Consider the following 15125-nt stretch of genomic DNA (forward strand, 5'->3'; position numbering starts at 1 on the left):
CCAAAATCATTCACATTCAAACTCCTACATACATGTTTTAAAGGCATTATAGCAACAATACATTATACGTCGCTTTCTTTTTAATACGCATTAAAAATTTGGATGGACTTAAGAGATTTCTCTGGCCGTTTGCCGTTTTGCCATCGCCTTTTTTGGCGTTGTTTTTGAACAAAATAAAGTTTTCTTTTCATTTTGTTTTACCATAGATAATTTTACTTTAAAAACGGTAAAAGAATCATTGTTTGTAATTAAGAGTCACTTATTTTTCTCATTGCTTATTATTGCTCTAGCTATTATTATTTGAGAATATAATCAGTATGATAATTGGTATATTTGTTTTAAAATTTGAAGTACCTTCGTCGGAAACCTTTAATTTCATATATGTATATTTCTAGGTAACCCAGCTATACAACTTGTTGAAACTGTTCGTGATCTGGGTGTGATCTGGATGTGATACGGGTGTGATACTACATAGACAAAAAGCTGACCTCTGAAAACCATATCGATAATACAGTGAGCCGGGCATACAGACTCTTAGATTTGGTTTTCCGCACTTGTCAAGTTTTTAGTGATATTGATGGTATGAAATTCACCCTCAATTCAATTCTCCTCAGTATGTCACTCACAAGGTAAGACTTATTAAAAATTATTTAGCAGACATTCCTGCGACATCTCAATTGAAGATCCAGATTTACATACTCAACTGTAAAACTTATTGTGATAAACATCATATTCTCAGTCTGGTATTATATATGATACTTTACATGACATTCTTAGTGGACGTCTTGATAATAAAATTTAGAACAATATTTCTTCTAGTTTTTATACCTTTTTGCTTTTCTTTTCTCCTAAATCCATCATTCTCAATTTGGATTGTGCTGTATTTACTTTGAAAATAGTTTTAACTACACACTTTTTTATGTACGAATTGAGAAAAGAAATAAAACAAAATCTGGACCGCATTTGTAATCAAATCTTGCAATATTGTTAGGTATCTTATAAAAAAAACAATTTTTAAAGAAAGTTTAAACTTCAACCTTGATAAGGCACGGGTTAACCTTATTCAATTGAGCTGAAACTTCACCACTCTCATTTCTTAGCCAATAGTCAGCTTTTAGGGGGTCCCCTCAAAAAAATCCAACATTGATTTTTTGTGACCTACCTGAGTGTACATGCTAAAGCTAGGTTCACATGAGAACAAAACAATAGACAAGACAATATTGCACTGTCCCAGCTTCATGAACAGCCTTGACCACGCAAAACAGGACAATGTGACAATACAAAAGTTCAACTGTAGTCACACGCGGAACGCTGCGAAAATGAAAACACGACGAAGCGCGTTACGATTGAGTACGCAAATAAAAATAATATTTTATACTAAGATGTATTGGAAATATTGGAGGACGAACTACTATGAATATTAAAAATATTTTTTTTCTGATGACAATTTTGGCAGAAAAAACGCGCGGGATCGACACGCACGTCTAGAAAGTCGTTCACTCAAGGACAATGCGGCTGCACTGTATTGGTGGTAATCTACTGTCCTGCGGAGATAGCCTGCCGGTCTATCTCCTCCGTCTGTCCACCGAATTGTTGTTCACGCGTGGACAATAGGTTGGATGCTGGGACTGGTGTGAACGCTACAAAGACCCCTAAAAACCTTCATTCAATCATCAGGATCAAGGTCAGAGATAATAGGTAGGTCATCGTCATCATCATTTCCCTGTCCCCGCCCAGTGGCGCGTTGGGCGTTGCATGATCCGCCGACCGCGCGGAATTGTGATAATTTTGATTACATACAGGTAAGATGATTATTCTTATGCTTAAGCCAGTCTATGAACTTCGACAAGGGTATTCTTAGTATACGCTTCCAGCTCCACATCTCAAGGGCATTAATCATGTTACGTTCTTATGCCCTTGTTGTTTGTGTTTCCGTTTCAAATAAAAAAAAAAAGATAGAAAACTCAAACCAATATCTTTTTTGTCGCTTTCGAAATGTCTCTGTCCTTCCATATCTTTTCCAAGCTTGCTATTGCACTTTTTGCCATCCCTGGTCTTTTTTTGATTTTAGGCTCGCAGCTTCCATTGTCTGTTATTCAAGAGCCGAGGTAACTAAATTCATGGATAACCTCAAGGTGGATTAAAGTATTTATCCTGGTGACTTTGTTATTAGAATCTAATAATGCGTATATTAATTATTTATTTATTTATACATTTTATCATAAATATAGTTTTATGTTAACTTTGCCTAACTAACAAGGGTACATACCCTGTTCCAAGCTAGGCAGATACATTTTAATACATGATAATAGTTTACAAGTTAATAGAAAGCACAGATCAATAAAATGTAAACTTACTCGGATACACATTTTGATACATATACATACACATACACATACACATACACATACACATACACATACACATACACATACACATACACATACACATACACATACACATACACATACACATACACATACACATACACATACACATACACATACACATACACATACACATACACATACACATACACATACACATACACATACACATACACATACACATACATATACACATACATATACACATACACATATACACACACATACACATATACACACACATGAACATACACATACATAAATTCATAAAACATAAACAATTTATTTAATATAATGCGAAACTTTACGATTGCCATTTGTATACAATTTTTTTTAAATATCTGTTCTTCAATATGTTTTTATTTATCTGTACCCTACGTTATCCGTTGAAATTGTAATAAAAGTTATGACCGCATATTTTTATTTGTTTCCTGACCGTTTGATTTTGGTGAATCGCATATTTTTGGGATTAAAAGTACACCGTGACGATTCTCGGCAAGGGCGAAAAGAAGCCAGAGTTAGATCTACAGTTTCCCACGGCAAGTAAGTGTTGGTGCGATTCAGCATTTATGTGACCGTAACGAGAGTCGCACCGCGAGAGTCGCCACATCGATAATACTATAAAGTGATAAGAGAGAGTTGAATCATCATGATTGTGCATGATCGTCAGAACACGCTTGTATAGAGTGATTAGATTAGATGGATCATGATTGTTTTGTTAACGTCCGTTTTCTCTAACTTCCGCTCGTCACCAATTAGACATGCACATACAATCTTTATTCGCTACCGCTAAGTAACGACCATAAGTACCCTACGAAATATGTCAAATTACTTTTCGTTTGATTGGCTGCAAGAACTAATTCACAAAAATAGACAAAAAAATAGTTCACCCAAAAAGAATTATCTTTTTTTATGTTTCATCGCCGCTCAAGCAAAAATCACTAACCCAAAAACCATCATTTTGAGAAATCGCCATTTGAAAATTTGGAGACCATGGAAAAAACTGATATTTGCGTTTTAAAAGTTATATGTATATATCACAATGAGGAACTCCAGCCCTACGGGGAATTAGATACAAAAAATGTATTTTTGCTTGGGATAAAAATGAAAGCATTAAATTGTTCCGCAATTTTTAAAATGAAAACGAACTACTTTGAACGACGTCACTAATTCAATTTTCACACTGTTCAACAAATGGTGAATGCTAAGCAGTGTGAAAAGTGGCCACTGAAACCAGCCAATGAGAGATCAAAAGCTCTTTAAGTGCCTAGACTTCCGTATTTCCTTCTTTAATGCCTCTCTGTTACAATAAATTAAGAATATTGTTAGTGTTAAAATCAGTAGACACGCAGTAAAATATTTATTATTTCAATAATGTATGACGTATGACGTATGACAAAACAACACTCCTTCACTTTGTCATGTAAGATTATGCAAAGCGGACTTACCCAGTGATTATAGCTGTTCCAAATCTTTTAAGGACGTTAGTAAATTATTACGTTATTAATTTAAAATGACATAATCTAGACTGTTTTGATTTTACATATGCCAAACGGATTTTCCTTAATTAAGCAATACTAATGTTTGATTCATATTTATTTTACTAGCGCGATCTTTTAATTTCATCATAACTGTATTTTATTATAACATTGAAACGTTTTACAGAGTACCGTATAAAAAATAAATTGAAATCCTAAAAGAATGCTTGTTTATTTTTTTAACTAATGATAATATTAAAAGAGTGATAAAACCGGTTACTGTGGCTCCTGGGTTTTAATATCAGCTTTTAATTTAATTTAATTCAATACCTACTTTACATAATTACACTTTAAGATTGACTCCGACTTTAAAGTTTTAAAATCATTTTCACTGTCAATATAGGCATATTATTGTTTTAACGTAATATTGGACAATTCGAATATCAGTGTCAAGTTCATGAGAAGAGGTGCTAGCAATCAAACAACATTTGATATGCTAAATTATGCGTTATTTGTTTACCTAAAGAATAAATTAGGTTTAAAATATTCATAAAAATATATCTGTTTAATTCCACTTGTTAAGTATTGCGTGACAGAACGTCCCAAGTTCTAGTAAAAAGATGCATAATTTTAGATAATACGATAACTTTAAAAAAATAAAAAATTGACAGCTATAAAAATGGAGTTCAAGTTATCATATCAAATGTTTATTTGAGGCACTTACTTTGTGTTTATTTATTATACTTAAAATTGAAATAAAACAGCTTTGTTTTTAATCACTTCTTAACCAGTGCTTCAGGGCCAGACCGCGAAATTTTAGAGGAACATTCCTAACTTTAAAGAAATTTTTTTTTTAATTTTCAATAATTTAAAAATGAAGTAATCGTCAACTTCTCGGACAAGTATCCCCTTAAAAACTCCTATCCCTCCCCTACAAAAAATGTAGGGGTTGGTTAATTTGCTAGTTCGAGAAATTAAGGATTTATTCTATTTTCAGATCATAAAAAAAAAACATTAAAAAAAGAGATTATCACTCTAGGTTTAGATGTAATATTTAGTAGACATTATTAAAAGTTAAGAAATAGGATAAGATTAATGAATAAATCTTACCTTCATAAGAAAGCTTGTGGGGTTTCGAAACCGGTCGGTAATCAAGTATAAAATAACTGATTAAAAACAAAGACCTTGTGGTGTAGTGGTCTGCGCATTTGCCTACCATGCAAGAGGTCTCGGGTTCGATTCCCGAGATGGTTGACAAGAAATATTTCATTAAAATGTGTTTTTCACTAGAAATTTCACAGTCCCTAGACTGGCACCTTGAGCGAAAGACTGATCATCTTACCCTCATGTTTAGAAAATGATCATAATATACCGTTTTGTATTCCTCGAGTTTAAAATACGTGCCATGAGCAGGCTTTTTACTTAATTAATTTATATTCGGCAATTCTGCCATATACATACATTACACGTTATTAAAGAGTGTTAGAAAAGAAAAAAAAGTGAGTAAAGGAATATATAAATACACACACCTAAATATTTTATACCTAGTGATATTAAACAGTATGATCTCCTTTATCATAGAAAGTACATTATTTAGCGAACGACCGAAACAAGATTTTCCGCCGAAACCGAAAACAAATTTCGGCTTCATTTCTAGTTTCGGCTGAAATCGAAACTAATGAGGAAGTTCAGTGGTTTTATTTTTTTTTATTTGTTTAAAGACTATTAAATTAATCCGATTTTTTTTTCTATTTTTGAATACCGTATTATCAGCGCTACGATTTTTTAAAGTTTTGTATTTCTGAAAAAACTCCGCGTATGACGTCAGAGGTTCATTTGCGCTTATTCTCATTTAGTTTTCCCATTGGTCCAGAAACGACAAGCAGACCTAAAATCTTCCAAAAGTTGATTCATATGAACCAGTGACGTCATTCAAAGTAGTGCGTTTTTATTAAAATATTTTTTATTATTTTTTCCGTACTTTTTTAGGAACTTTGCAATACAATTGAATGCTCTAATTTTTACCCTGCGTAAGAAAACATGTTTTGAATCCAATTTCCGTAGGGCTGAAGTTCCTTATTGAAATAAGTTTTTTATTTAAACAAGTCACTTCAAAACGCCTAAAATTAGATGGTTTTTTGTAAACTTTACGAGTTCATTAAAATAAGTGTTAAAAAAAACACAATTACAGAAAAGGCATACATTCAATGAGTAAAATAGTTTATTTTTACCGCTTATTGGTTTGTCGTTATATGTCAGAGTTCCTCAATGTTTGTTCAGAGGCATTTTATAATATTGGGCCCCCGGGTTTTTGGTGCATTGAATCCTGACATAAAGGCGTCTGTCAGTCACAATGTTTATTAGAAAATGGTGAGCAGGTGGGTTAAGAATATACCTTTTCAGATCCTGTAAATTATTTCTGTAACTAAAAATTGACACCGTTTTAATTTTTAAATATCTTCCCGTTCTTTACATTTATTTGTTTTTTTATGTTTTCTAATTTACGTTCGTATAAATTTGCTTCTTATTATAAGTATTTACAGTTGAGTTTAATTTTTTTGATTATTAATGGTATATTTTCTGATATACCTATGTTTATGCTTCAATTTTTACGAGTAGTATCATCAGTATGTTTTCTAATTAATTTATTTTTTAAAATTATCATTATTCATTTGCATTATTAATGAATCATTAAAAAAATATATAAAAAAACACTTGAAAATGAGTCGCAGAACGGCACAATACTGACAAAACTTTCTTGTACTAGGAATGGCCTCAATATATAATAAAGGGTTAGGCAAGCCAGAAATATTAGTATGCCTAAAGCTGTAATAGACTCCAACAACAACAAACCATCACGTCGTTTCCTTATAAGGGTAGGCAGAGAGGTTAGAACGCCACATCACTCTATCTTTGCTTACAGATGTCGCTTCCTCTGCATTAATTCATCTTCGCATGCACGCGCGCCGATTATTCCGACTTTTGACATGTCCATCTTCAAGTATTTGTTGGATTTGGTCGTGCCACGTCTTTTTCGGTCTTCCTCGTTTTCTGCATCCATCAACTTTTGCATCGTAAGTATTTTAAGACGTTATTTCGTTGTCCATTCATTCTACATGTCTAAACCAGCGAAGAGCTCCTTTCTTGATTTTGTCGATTATGCCTATCTCCGCCTTACATAATGTACGGATCTTGTCATTTGTACATCTATTGTACATAGTTTTATCACACATTTGTCTTAGATATCGCATTTCGACAGCATTCAGCCTACTTTCTCCCCTGTTTTTCAAAGTCCATAATTTGCTCCAATATATCAGAGCTGGGACCGGGACTCCATTGTAAACTGCTAATTTTGCATCTTGCGAAGAAACATTTATTTGCCAAGGTTGATTTTAGTGTATCGTTCACTCTGTTCCCGGCACTCACCCTCCTTATCAATATCTTTCTCAGTCATTCCATCCCTAGTGAATATACTTCCCAGATAGACAAATTTCTCTACCTGTTTTAGTATTACCCCATTCACAGTGATTTAACATTAAGTCATGCCTTTATTTCCTTCAAAAACCATCACATTCGATTTATCGACATTCATCAGCAATTCGCTTCCCTTGAAAACATCGAGCAAATGCCTGTTTTAAGAAATCGATTTGTTGCGGCAAAATATCATTTTATTACGTTTATCAAATATATTTCCTATAAATTAGCCCTTACCGGTCTAATGTCGAATCTCATTCGACATCGATTTTTTCTATATATCATACTTTGGAAAATCATAAAAACTAATTTTTTCATTAAAAAAATAAAAAAACTCGATTTGAAGTGAAAACGAGATTTATTTTTAAAATGTACATAGTAATGGCCATATTATCTATGTTTCATAATTTTCCAAAGTATGAAATATAGAAAAAATCAATGTCGAATCTCATTCGACATTGGACCGGTAAGGGTTATTAATATAATCTGTGCCCCCTGTGTTAAAAACTTCTCTAGTTGTTTAAGGTCTAATGCATAGAATTAAGAATAGTCCAGAAACCGCATACGCACATCAAACAGAAGGCGACTCAACTACTCATAAATGAGTAGTTTTACGTTTTGACTTATTAGTTTCTTTGTAGACGTCGCTCAGTACGCAACTCCTGATTTGAATTCAACTATGCCGTGTTGTGTCCTTTTAAAGTGTAGAAATACTGCTAGGATCTTAAAAAAAACAGGATGCAATCACATTTCATGTGTAATTATCAAATGAATGTGGAAGTAACAAATACATTACATAAAAATTGAATTATTTTTCCATCTGTCAGATTGTCGAAAAAACAAAATAGAATTTTCGTTAGTGTTGCCAGGGTAGTAAATTTTTTTACACAACTTTGCTCATCTAATGAGAGAATTAATGAAAATTGGATCTCAGATTAAACAACTCTGTGGTGGACGTTTGACCGACATTATCTTCAAAACATCAAATATTATTAAACATGATATAAAAATATCCGTTTTATGTAAAATAAAATTTGTTTTATATTTTAAGTTTAAAGTTCATTAATTGAATTACTCTCATTAAATGACCCTTTACTTATCTACTCTGTTGTTTCAATCAATGTTTCCGCGCGCACAATAAAATTTTAGAGAAATTAACAGTTTTTTTTTTTTTACCTTACATTTGTGTTATGATAATATTTGTGCAACATTACGCTAAAACCTCACGAATGCGCGTGACGAAAGTAGGGCATAGTGGGGGAATTGTTGGACACAGTCCGATGTTTTCAAATATGATTCTACACTCCTTCTGGACTATTTTTAATTATATGGTCTAATGTATCAAGAATTGAAACATTCATCAATATTAAGCCAACACTATTAAAACTTTACCAATTGTAAAATGGGAACACAGTAATCAAAATGTTATTTACACAGATCTTTACTTTTAGAAAAAAAAAAGTAAAGTAAAATTTAAAATCAAATAAATAATGATTGGGATTGATGACAAAATTATTTTTAATCGGCTTCTGTGATAATAAGTGGACACTAGACATTTGACAGTTCCTAAGACTGTAAAGTTAACTTTCCATCCATCTCTATCTACCTACGATACGTGTCCTCAGGAAGACGTGGAAAAAATACAATGATTATATTTATTTTTCACAATGGCAATATTTTTATCAAATTTCAAAGGTCACGTGGTCTTACGCGTGCGCTTTAATTTCCCGGAGTTTTTAATCTTCACCGCTGGTGGCACTGTCAACATTTTATCCGACCTCAATTTAAAGTTTACTTTTTTTCTTTCGTATTTTAAATAGACTTAGAAAAAAAGTGGCCACCTCAGAACGATTAAAATTTTTAATAAATCGCAGTTTTGGTCAGTGGAACAAAGTTTTTATCATTTAATTAATGCTAAGATATGTGTACTGGGGGTATCTGAGCCCTCGACACATATCGATGTACATTTGTCAAAACATGAAGATGAAGTCTCGGTAGTGTACCTTCGTGATCGCTTGGGAGAATGAATCTTCTACTATGACTTCATAATGAAGGTATGTTACTTAAGTTCGCAGATATGTGTTCTTTGGCGTACGCATCCCCTTGGTACATATCGATGTACCTAAACAAAACATAAAGGTTGAGGGTCGGTAGTGTATCTTTGTAATCATTCGGCAGAATTTATCTTCAACTATACCATCATGGTGAATTTATGGTGTCCTTAACTTCCGATTGAAATCGCGGCCTTTGGGCCTGTATGTATTACAATGGGAAGCTAACGTTTATCCTCAATTTTATATATAAAGTAAATTTAAGTATTCTGTATACAAAATATAATACAAACATGATCAACTACAGGCTATTGTCGAAGATGTTTTAAATTTTCATACAAATACGCACACTTTCATACACAAATATCGATTTCACTTTATACCGTCTCGATACGTATCGATGAAAATAGCGTTTGTGATCGCGGCCCTGGTATGTTGTTGAATGAATGTGTCTGTTTAAATTCATTTTGTATGGAATTCAGATAACCTTATTTTTGTGAGTACTGTATTAAAGAAAAAAACAGTTATTAAATAAGTAAAAAAAACATTTATTTCAACTGTGAAATAATAACGGTATAACACATAACAATACATTAAAATGGTAATATTCGCACAACTTATCAGCAAATGGATTACTAACCTACAAGATATTATACAAATGGTAACTTTTATTGATTGGCGACATTCTCCGTAATATACAATCCATGTCAAATGGATGCGCAACACCAGCAAAAACTTTCGAGTATAACTTAGTAATTTGCTGATCTTTCATACAATTTTTTGTATATTTTTATATGGAGGCTTGATTACTTACAGTTACGATACATGTTTTGTACAATTATCTCCACAGTCAAGTCATTCTTATTATGACCAAAATTTTTCAAATCGCTATGAAAAAAGTCGGCTTGACTTTACCTCAATGGAGCCGTGAAATCAGATGTCTGATCGATGGATGATTCTTAATCTAAGATGAAAACAAAATCTTTCACAATCTGAAAAAAGGTTTGATCACTCGCACCGTAAACTTTCGACTGAAAACTGTAACAGTTAATATAATAATGACTAAAAGTTCAATGGGATCCAACCACATGAGTGAAATGACGCACTAGTTTACTGTCCTGGCCACAGTACTCTCGCTGGATTGACTGGCTGCGCTTGCCGTTGGAGAGCAGAAGCTGGGGCAGGCTGCGTTACCCCCCGGGGCTCGGACCCTTGCACCTGACCATCGGCTCTGTCTTCCCAGCCGTGCTCGTGGTGGTGTTCATGCTCGTGATGGTGGTCTGGAGTAGGGAACCATTCGGAAATCACCACTGGTTTCCAGATCTTCTTATATGCTCCTACCCAGTGTTCACTCCATGATGGTACCCATATTTGCTTCCATGCTTTGACCCATTCTAACTTTTTGTCAGGAATCCATACTAACTTTTTTGATGGCTTCCAAATTTCTTTCCAAGATTCCCTCCATTCCAGTTTTTTGCTATCGATCCAAATTTGCTTTTTTTCATTTCTCCATATTTTTTCCCATTTGTCTACCCACGCGAGCTTCTTATCAGTCACCCAAACTTCCTTTTTGGAAGGTTTCCAGTATTTCTTCCAAACGGCCTTCCAGACAAGTTTCTTCTTCCACAAATCATGCGATGTATATTCCCAGCCATCATGATCCTTTCCTAAAAACTTTTCTCCGGGAATGCCAACTTTGACCCACTCAGGAACGTGGATCTGTTTCCACGCTGGGACCTGTATATCCTTGTACGCTTTTACCTGTACTTTTTGCCAAATTGGCACGGTTACTTTCTTGAAGTCAGGAACTTGAATGTCTTTATACCCTACAACTTTGGTAGGTTTCCAGTATGGCTGCCACACCTTTTTCCAATCTTTGATTTTTGTGTCTTCCCAAACGGATTTTTTCGTCGGGACCCAGATGGGTTTGTAAATCACTTTATAGTCGCTCTTCCAAGTTTGTTTTTTAGCTTTTTTCCAATACTTTTTCCATCCAGCTTTCCATATAACCTTTTTTTTCCAAAAGCCAGGATCGTGATGATCATGGTGGTCGTGATGGTCGTGATGGTCGTGATGCTCTACGTGGTGATCATGATGTTCTTCGTGGTGATCATGGAGAAGGTTGTCACCACCGGACGGACCACTGTAGTCGTAGCCAACTTTCTTCTCGGCGATCTGAGTTTGCGGCAGAACTTGTTGCTGATCGACAACTGCTTTAGATGAGATGAACGCGATGTGCAGAATTACCACGAAGGTAACCTAAAAAGAAATACTCAATATATAAATAGATATAATATTTACAAATTCAAAATGCACATCCCCGATTTGAAATTTAATTAATTGCCAAATATTTATTTGTAAATGACACGAATGAACCGTTCCATGCACCACGTTAATGAACCTCGGGAGAGTAATCGTCGTTACATAATCAGCAAAACTTTTTGCGGATGTTTAGTGGGCGCATCGCAGTCGACAAATTATTTGTCGAGTGTGAAAGTTAGAGGCGCCTGCGATTACGTAAGTGGACGTGATTATTCGTTTATCTTCCTTCGATTGCAAACTATTACTATTTAGAAAAGTTGGCGGATATTATTGTTTTCAACTTCACTCATCTACAACACGTTTACCGATACTTCTTCGTTACGACATCGATTCAGTATCAGTGCGTATACATTCATGCCCATTTTCGAATGTACGCACGTACTCTGCACCTTTCGACTTCAACTTGGAGAGTTATATTCCGAATAAATATTTAATAGTTGGTCGGATCGTAAAGTTTTTAACATCGTTAGTGATCAAATCAGCATTTTAGCAAGCACTAACATCGATTGATCCATATACTATAAGTGAAGCGGATGACATAAGACGCGAACGTCGAGTCCACACATTGTTGAGTTCGATCGCCTGCCCGCAATGTAGATTCCAGTGTTACCGAACAACTTTCCTCCGGCGCCCATGTATGGAGCCCCTTTGTAAACTTGGACTTACGACGAACTCTCCCGCGAATTGCGTTTCACGGTATACCGGAACGAATCCGTGTTTTGGCACGTTCACTTTTGTAGGTTATGAGAAGAAATCACAGAATGACTCCATGATTAATATTGCTCGCAAAATACGCGAATGAAATGCAAAAGCAAAAGTCAGTAACAAAAAAAGAAAATAGCAATAAAAACATTTATTACATAACTATTTTCGTTTACATAGGCGCACTAACGGGATGTGATAGCGGCGCATAGATAGCGGTCTTAATATTTAGAGTGTGCTCGGTGAGCGTAGAAAAGAGGTTATTAATTTCTTCTGAATATTTTTTCTGCAGCGACTTATTGTTAAATAAAAGCGAGTTAAAAAATGCCCGTGCTTAAAAACCCGTAATTAAAATATACTAAATTACTAATTAGCAATCCAACACACGTTATTGTTATAGGTATACAATTGACGATTTTAACTAAAATGTTGGTACCTTGGTTGAGAATTAAATTTATGGTTTTAATCCCAAAAGTAGTTTTATCTTTTTGGTACCTCCCTTTAATACGAGTATATCAATCTAAATGAAATGTTTATCTTATTTTTACGAATAAATTATCAAATAGCATCTATCTTTATTCAAATGATGCTAGAATATGAGCTAATGCCATTTATTATTTTAGAATACAATAGGAAAATAGGACAGACATACGACATGACAGAAAGTGTAGAGAAAGACAATGGATTACTGAATTATGTACACAGCATATATGCCTTCTTAAAAGCATACAAGATAGCTTCACTAAAATTATATTTTGCCATCTAAACAGAACGTGGGTATTCAGCACAAATAATTATTACCATAAATTGTTAATACATAAAAAATACAACTGAAAAATATTTCGTGAGAATAAAAATGATAAATCGATACGAAAATAATAATGAATTGTTTTCGTTTCGATTTGTCATACATATGTAATGCATATGGTACTTTCAGGTGACATAATATCATGTGCCCCCATAAATTTACAAACATTATGCAGACTCGAAACGCATCAGAGAGAGTTGCATATTAAAGTGCAGTAATCGGAAGGCATGTAAATGACGCAAATCTACGGCTTAATCTGCAAACAAGACAACTCCAGTGAACCAAACTCTATGGGAGCAAAATAAAACTTTACTTTAAATCTACGAACACACCTACGCGGTTTTTAATTGTTGTTTTATCATATTTTTATGTTCAAAATCATTATTGATACTAAGATTGTCGTTCTGTCGAATGATGTATTCGAAGTAATAAACTCTCTTAGCGCAATAAAGTCAATTTGACAAAAAAATTGAGGTACCTTGTTTGCGAATTAAGCCGTCGTAATACATTCCGATAAAATTGATTTTATAAATATATAGACATCGCATCAAAAAATCGCAAATTAAAATACATGGAAATAACAATAAAAGTCAAATATGAAATTATATATTGCAATATAATGGTAAGAATAATGCCCTGTTTGATTAAAAAACGCAATGAACAAATTAATTTACGTTAACGGAAAAAAGAAAGTTCCTAATGTTGATCTCAGTAATAAATACACTCGCCTATAGTTTTGGTACATACTTCAGAATGTTAATGAATAATGTATTCGGAGTACCGACCAAACTTCGGAGCCACATGCATAATAGATGCCTAAATAATTGCTCACGATTTAGAAGACGAATTACTTAACAAGCTATGCATGTTTTATTTAAGATTTCACATTGTATCGATGTTTGATTACGAAGTCCCATTTGCGAAAGCAGTTCCCCATTATTCCATCAAACAAATTATTTGTACGTGAACACTTATTTTGTGACAAAGAACAAAACGCGTGAAAATAATCTCAGAAAAAAACAGTTTTTTTAAAACTTAATTATTGGTGTTGGAGCGTGTAAAAAAATTTACGTATTTAATTATGATTATTATGTTATTTTTATGTGAAACATTTGGCAGTTTAATAAATCGGGGATCGATAATTCACACTGTATTTAAAACAACACTTCACTTATGTTTATTATACGTTACTATTTGAAAATTCTAATGTATTTATTTTTCAGGCGTGTGCTTGGATCAGAGTATTATTAAAGTATTTTACTTGAAAAATGGAAACGGTTTGCTTATTTTTAACGCGGCTAAATTTTTAAAAAAATATGTAGGTGTTCTGTCTCGTGTGAGAAAATTTCTTTTTTAGACCAGGAAGTAAGCATTTTGTTTTTTTTTTTAGTCTGATCCAAACAAACTACTCGATAAAATGTAAGTTGACTGACCAGTGCGTTCCGGCCCTCTCCCATGATGTGAAGCGCGTTGCTCAGCGGTAGCTTGTGCCGAGTTAAGCGCTGAAGGCTCTTCTTATATCAGTCGCCCGCTTCCCACCCCGAAATTGTCCCTCCCCCCAGGCGACGCGTCTTTCCCGATGCACATACGGCACTTATTCACATTACCGGAATTATTGATTGTAATATAAACAGCAGTTACAACAGAGATGGAAAACATTTATATTTTTCATTTTAAAAAAATATTTTTATTCAAGAAGGTAAACATGAACAGAAAAATATAAATGGAAAAATAATGGAAACCACTAAATCGTGAAACCGGCTTGTCAGCAGGTTCCTTATTCCGTTTTCCTTTACAAAGAAAAACGTTACAGAAATAATATAAATTCAAAAAGTAATATAAACATTATTAAGAACTAAAAGCATACGTATTTTTTACCCAAAACTTATTTACAAAATTTTAA

The 15125-nt window shown here is 33.8% G+C and overlaps 1 protein-coding gene across 1 annotated transcript; it reads right to left on the reverse strand.

Annotated features, from left to right (window-relative positions):
* Positions 1-9917: 9917 nt before the first annotated feature.
* On the reverse strand, positions 9918-14710 carry LOC148274454 (uncharacterized). Its single transcript, XM_088237108.1, has 2 exons — positions 14656-14710; positions 9918-11649 (listed from the first exon to the last, which is right to left on the reverse strand). The coding sequence occupies exons 1-2, from the start codon at positions 14677-14679 to the stop codon at positions 10501-10503; spliced, it is 1173 nt and encodes a 390-aa protein (XP_088093234.1). The 5' UTR covers positions 14680-14710; the 3' UTR covers positions 9918-10500.
* Between the last annotated feature and the right edge of the window lie 415 nt (positions 14711-15125).

This window comes from Micrasema longulum, unplaced genomic scaffold (genome assembly GCF_059751315.1).
Source record: "Micrasema longulum isolate JH-2025_06_02 unplaced genomic scaffold, ASM5975131v1 h1tg001644l, whole genome shotgun sequence".
In the NCBI taxonomy this organism is placed as follows: domain Eukaryota; kingdom Metazoa; phylum Arthropoda; class Insecta; order Trichoptera; family Brachycentridae; genus Micrasema; species Micrasema longulum.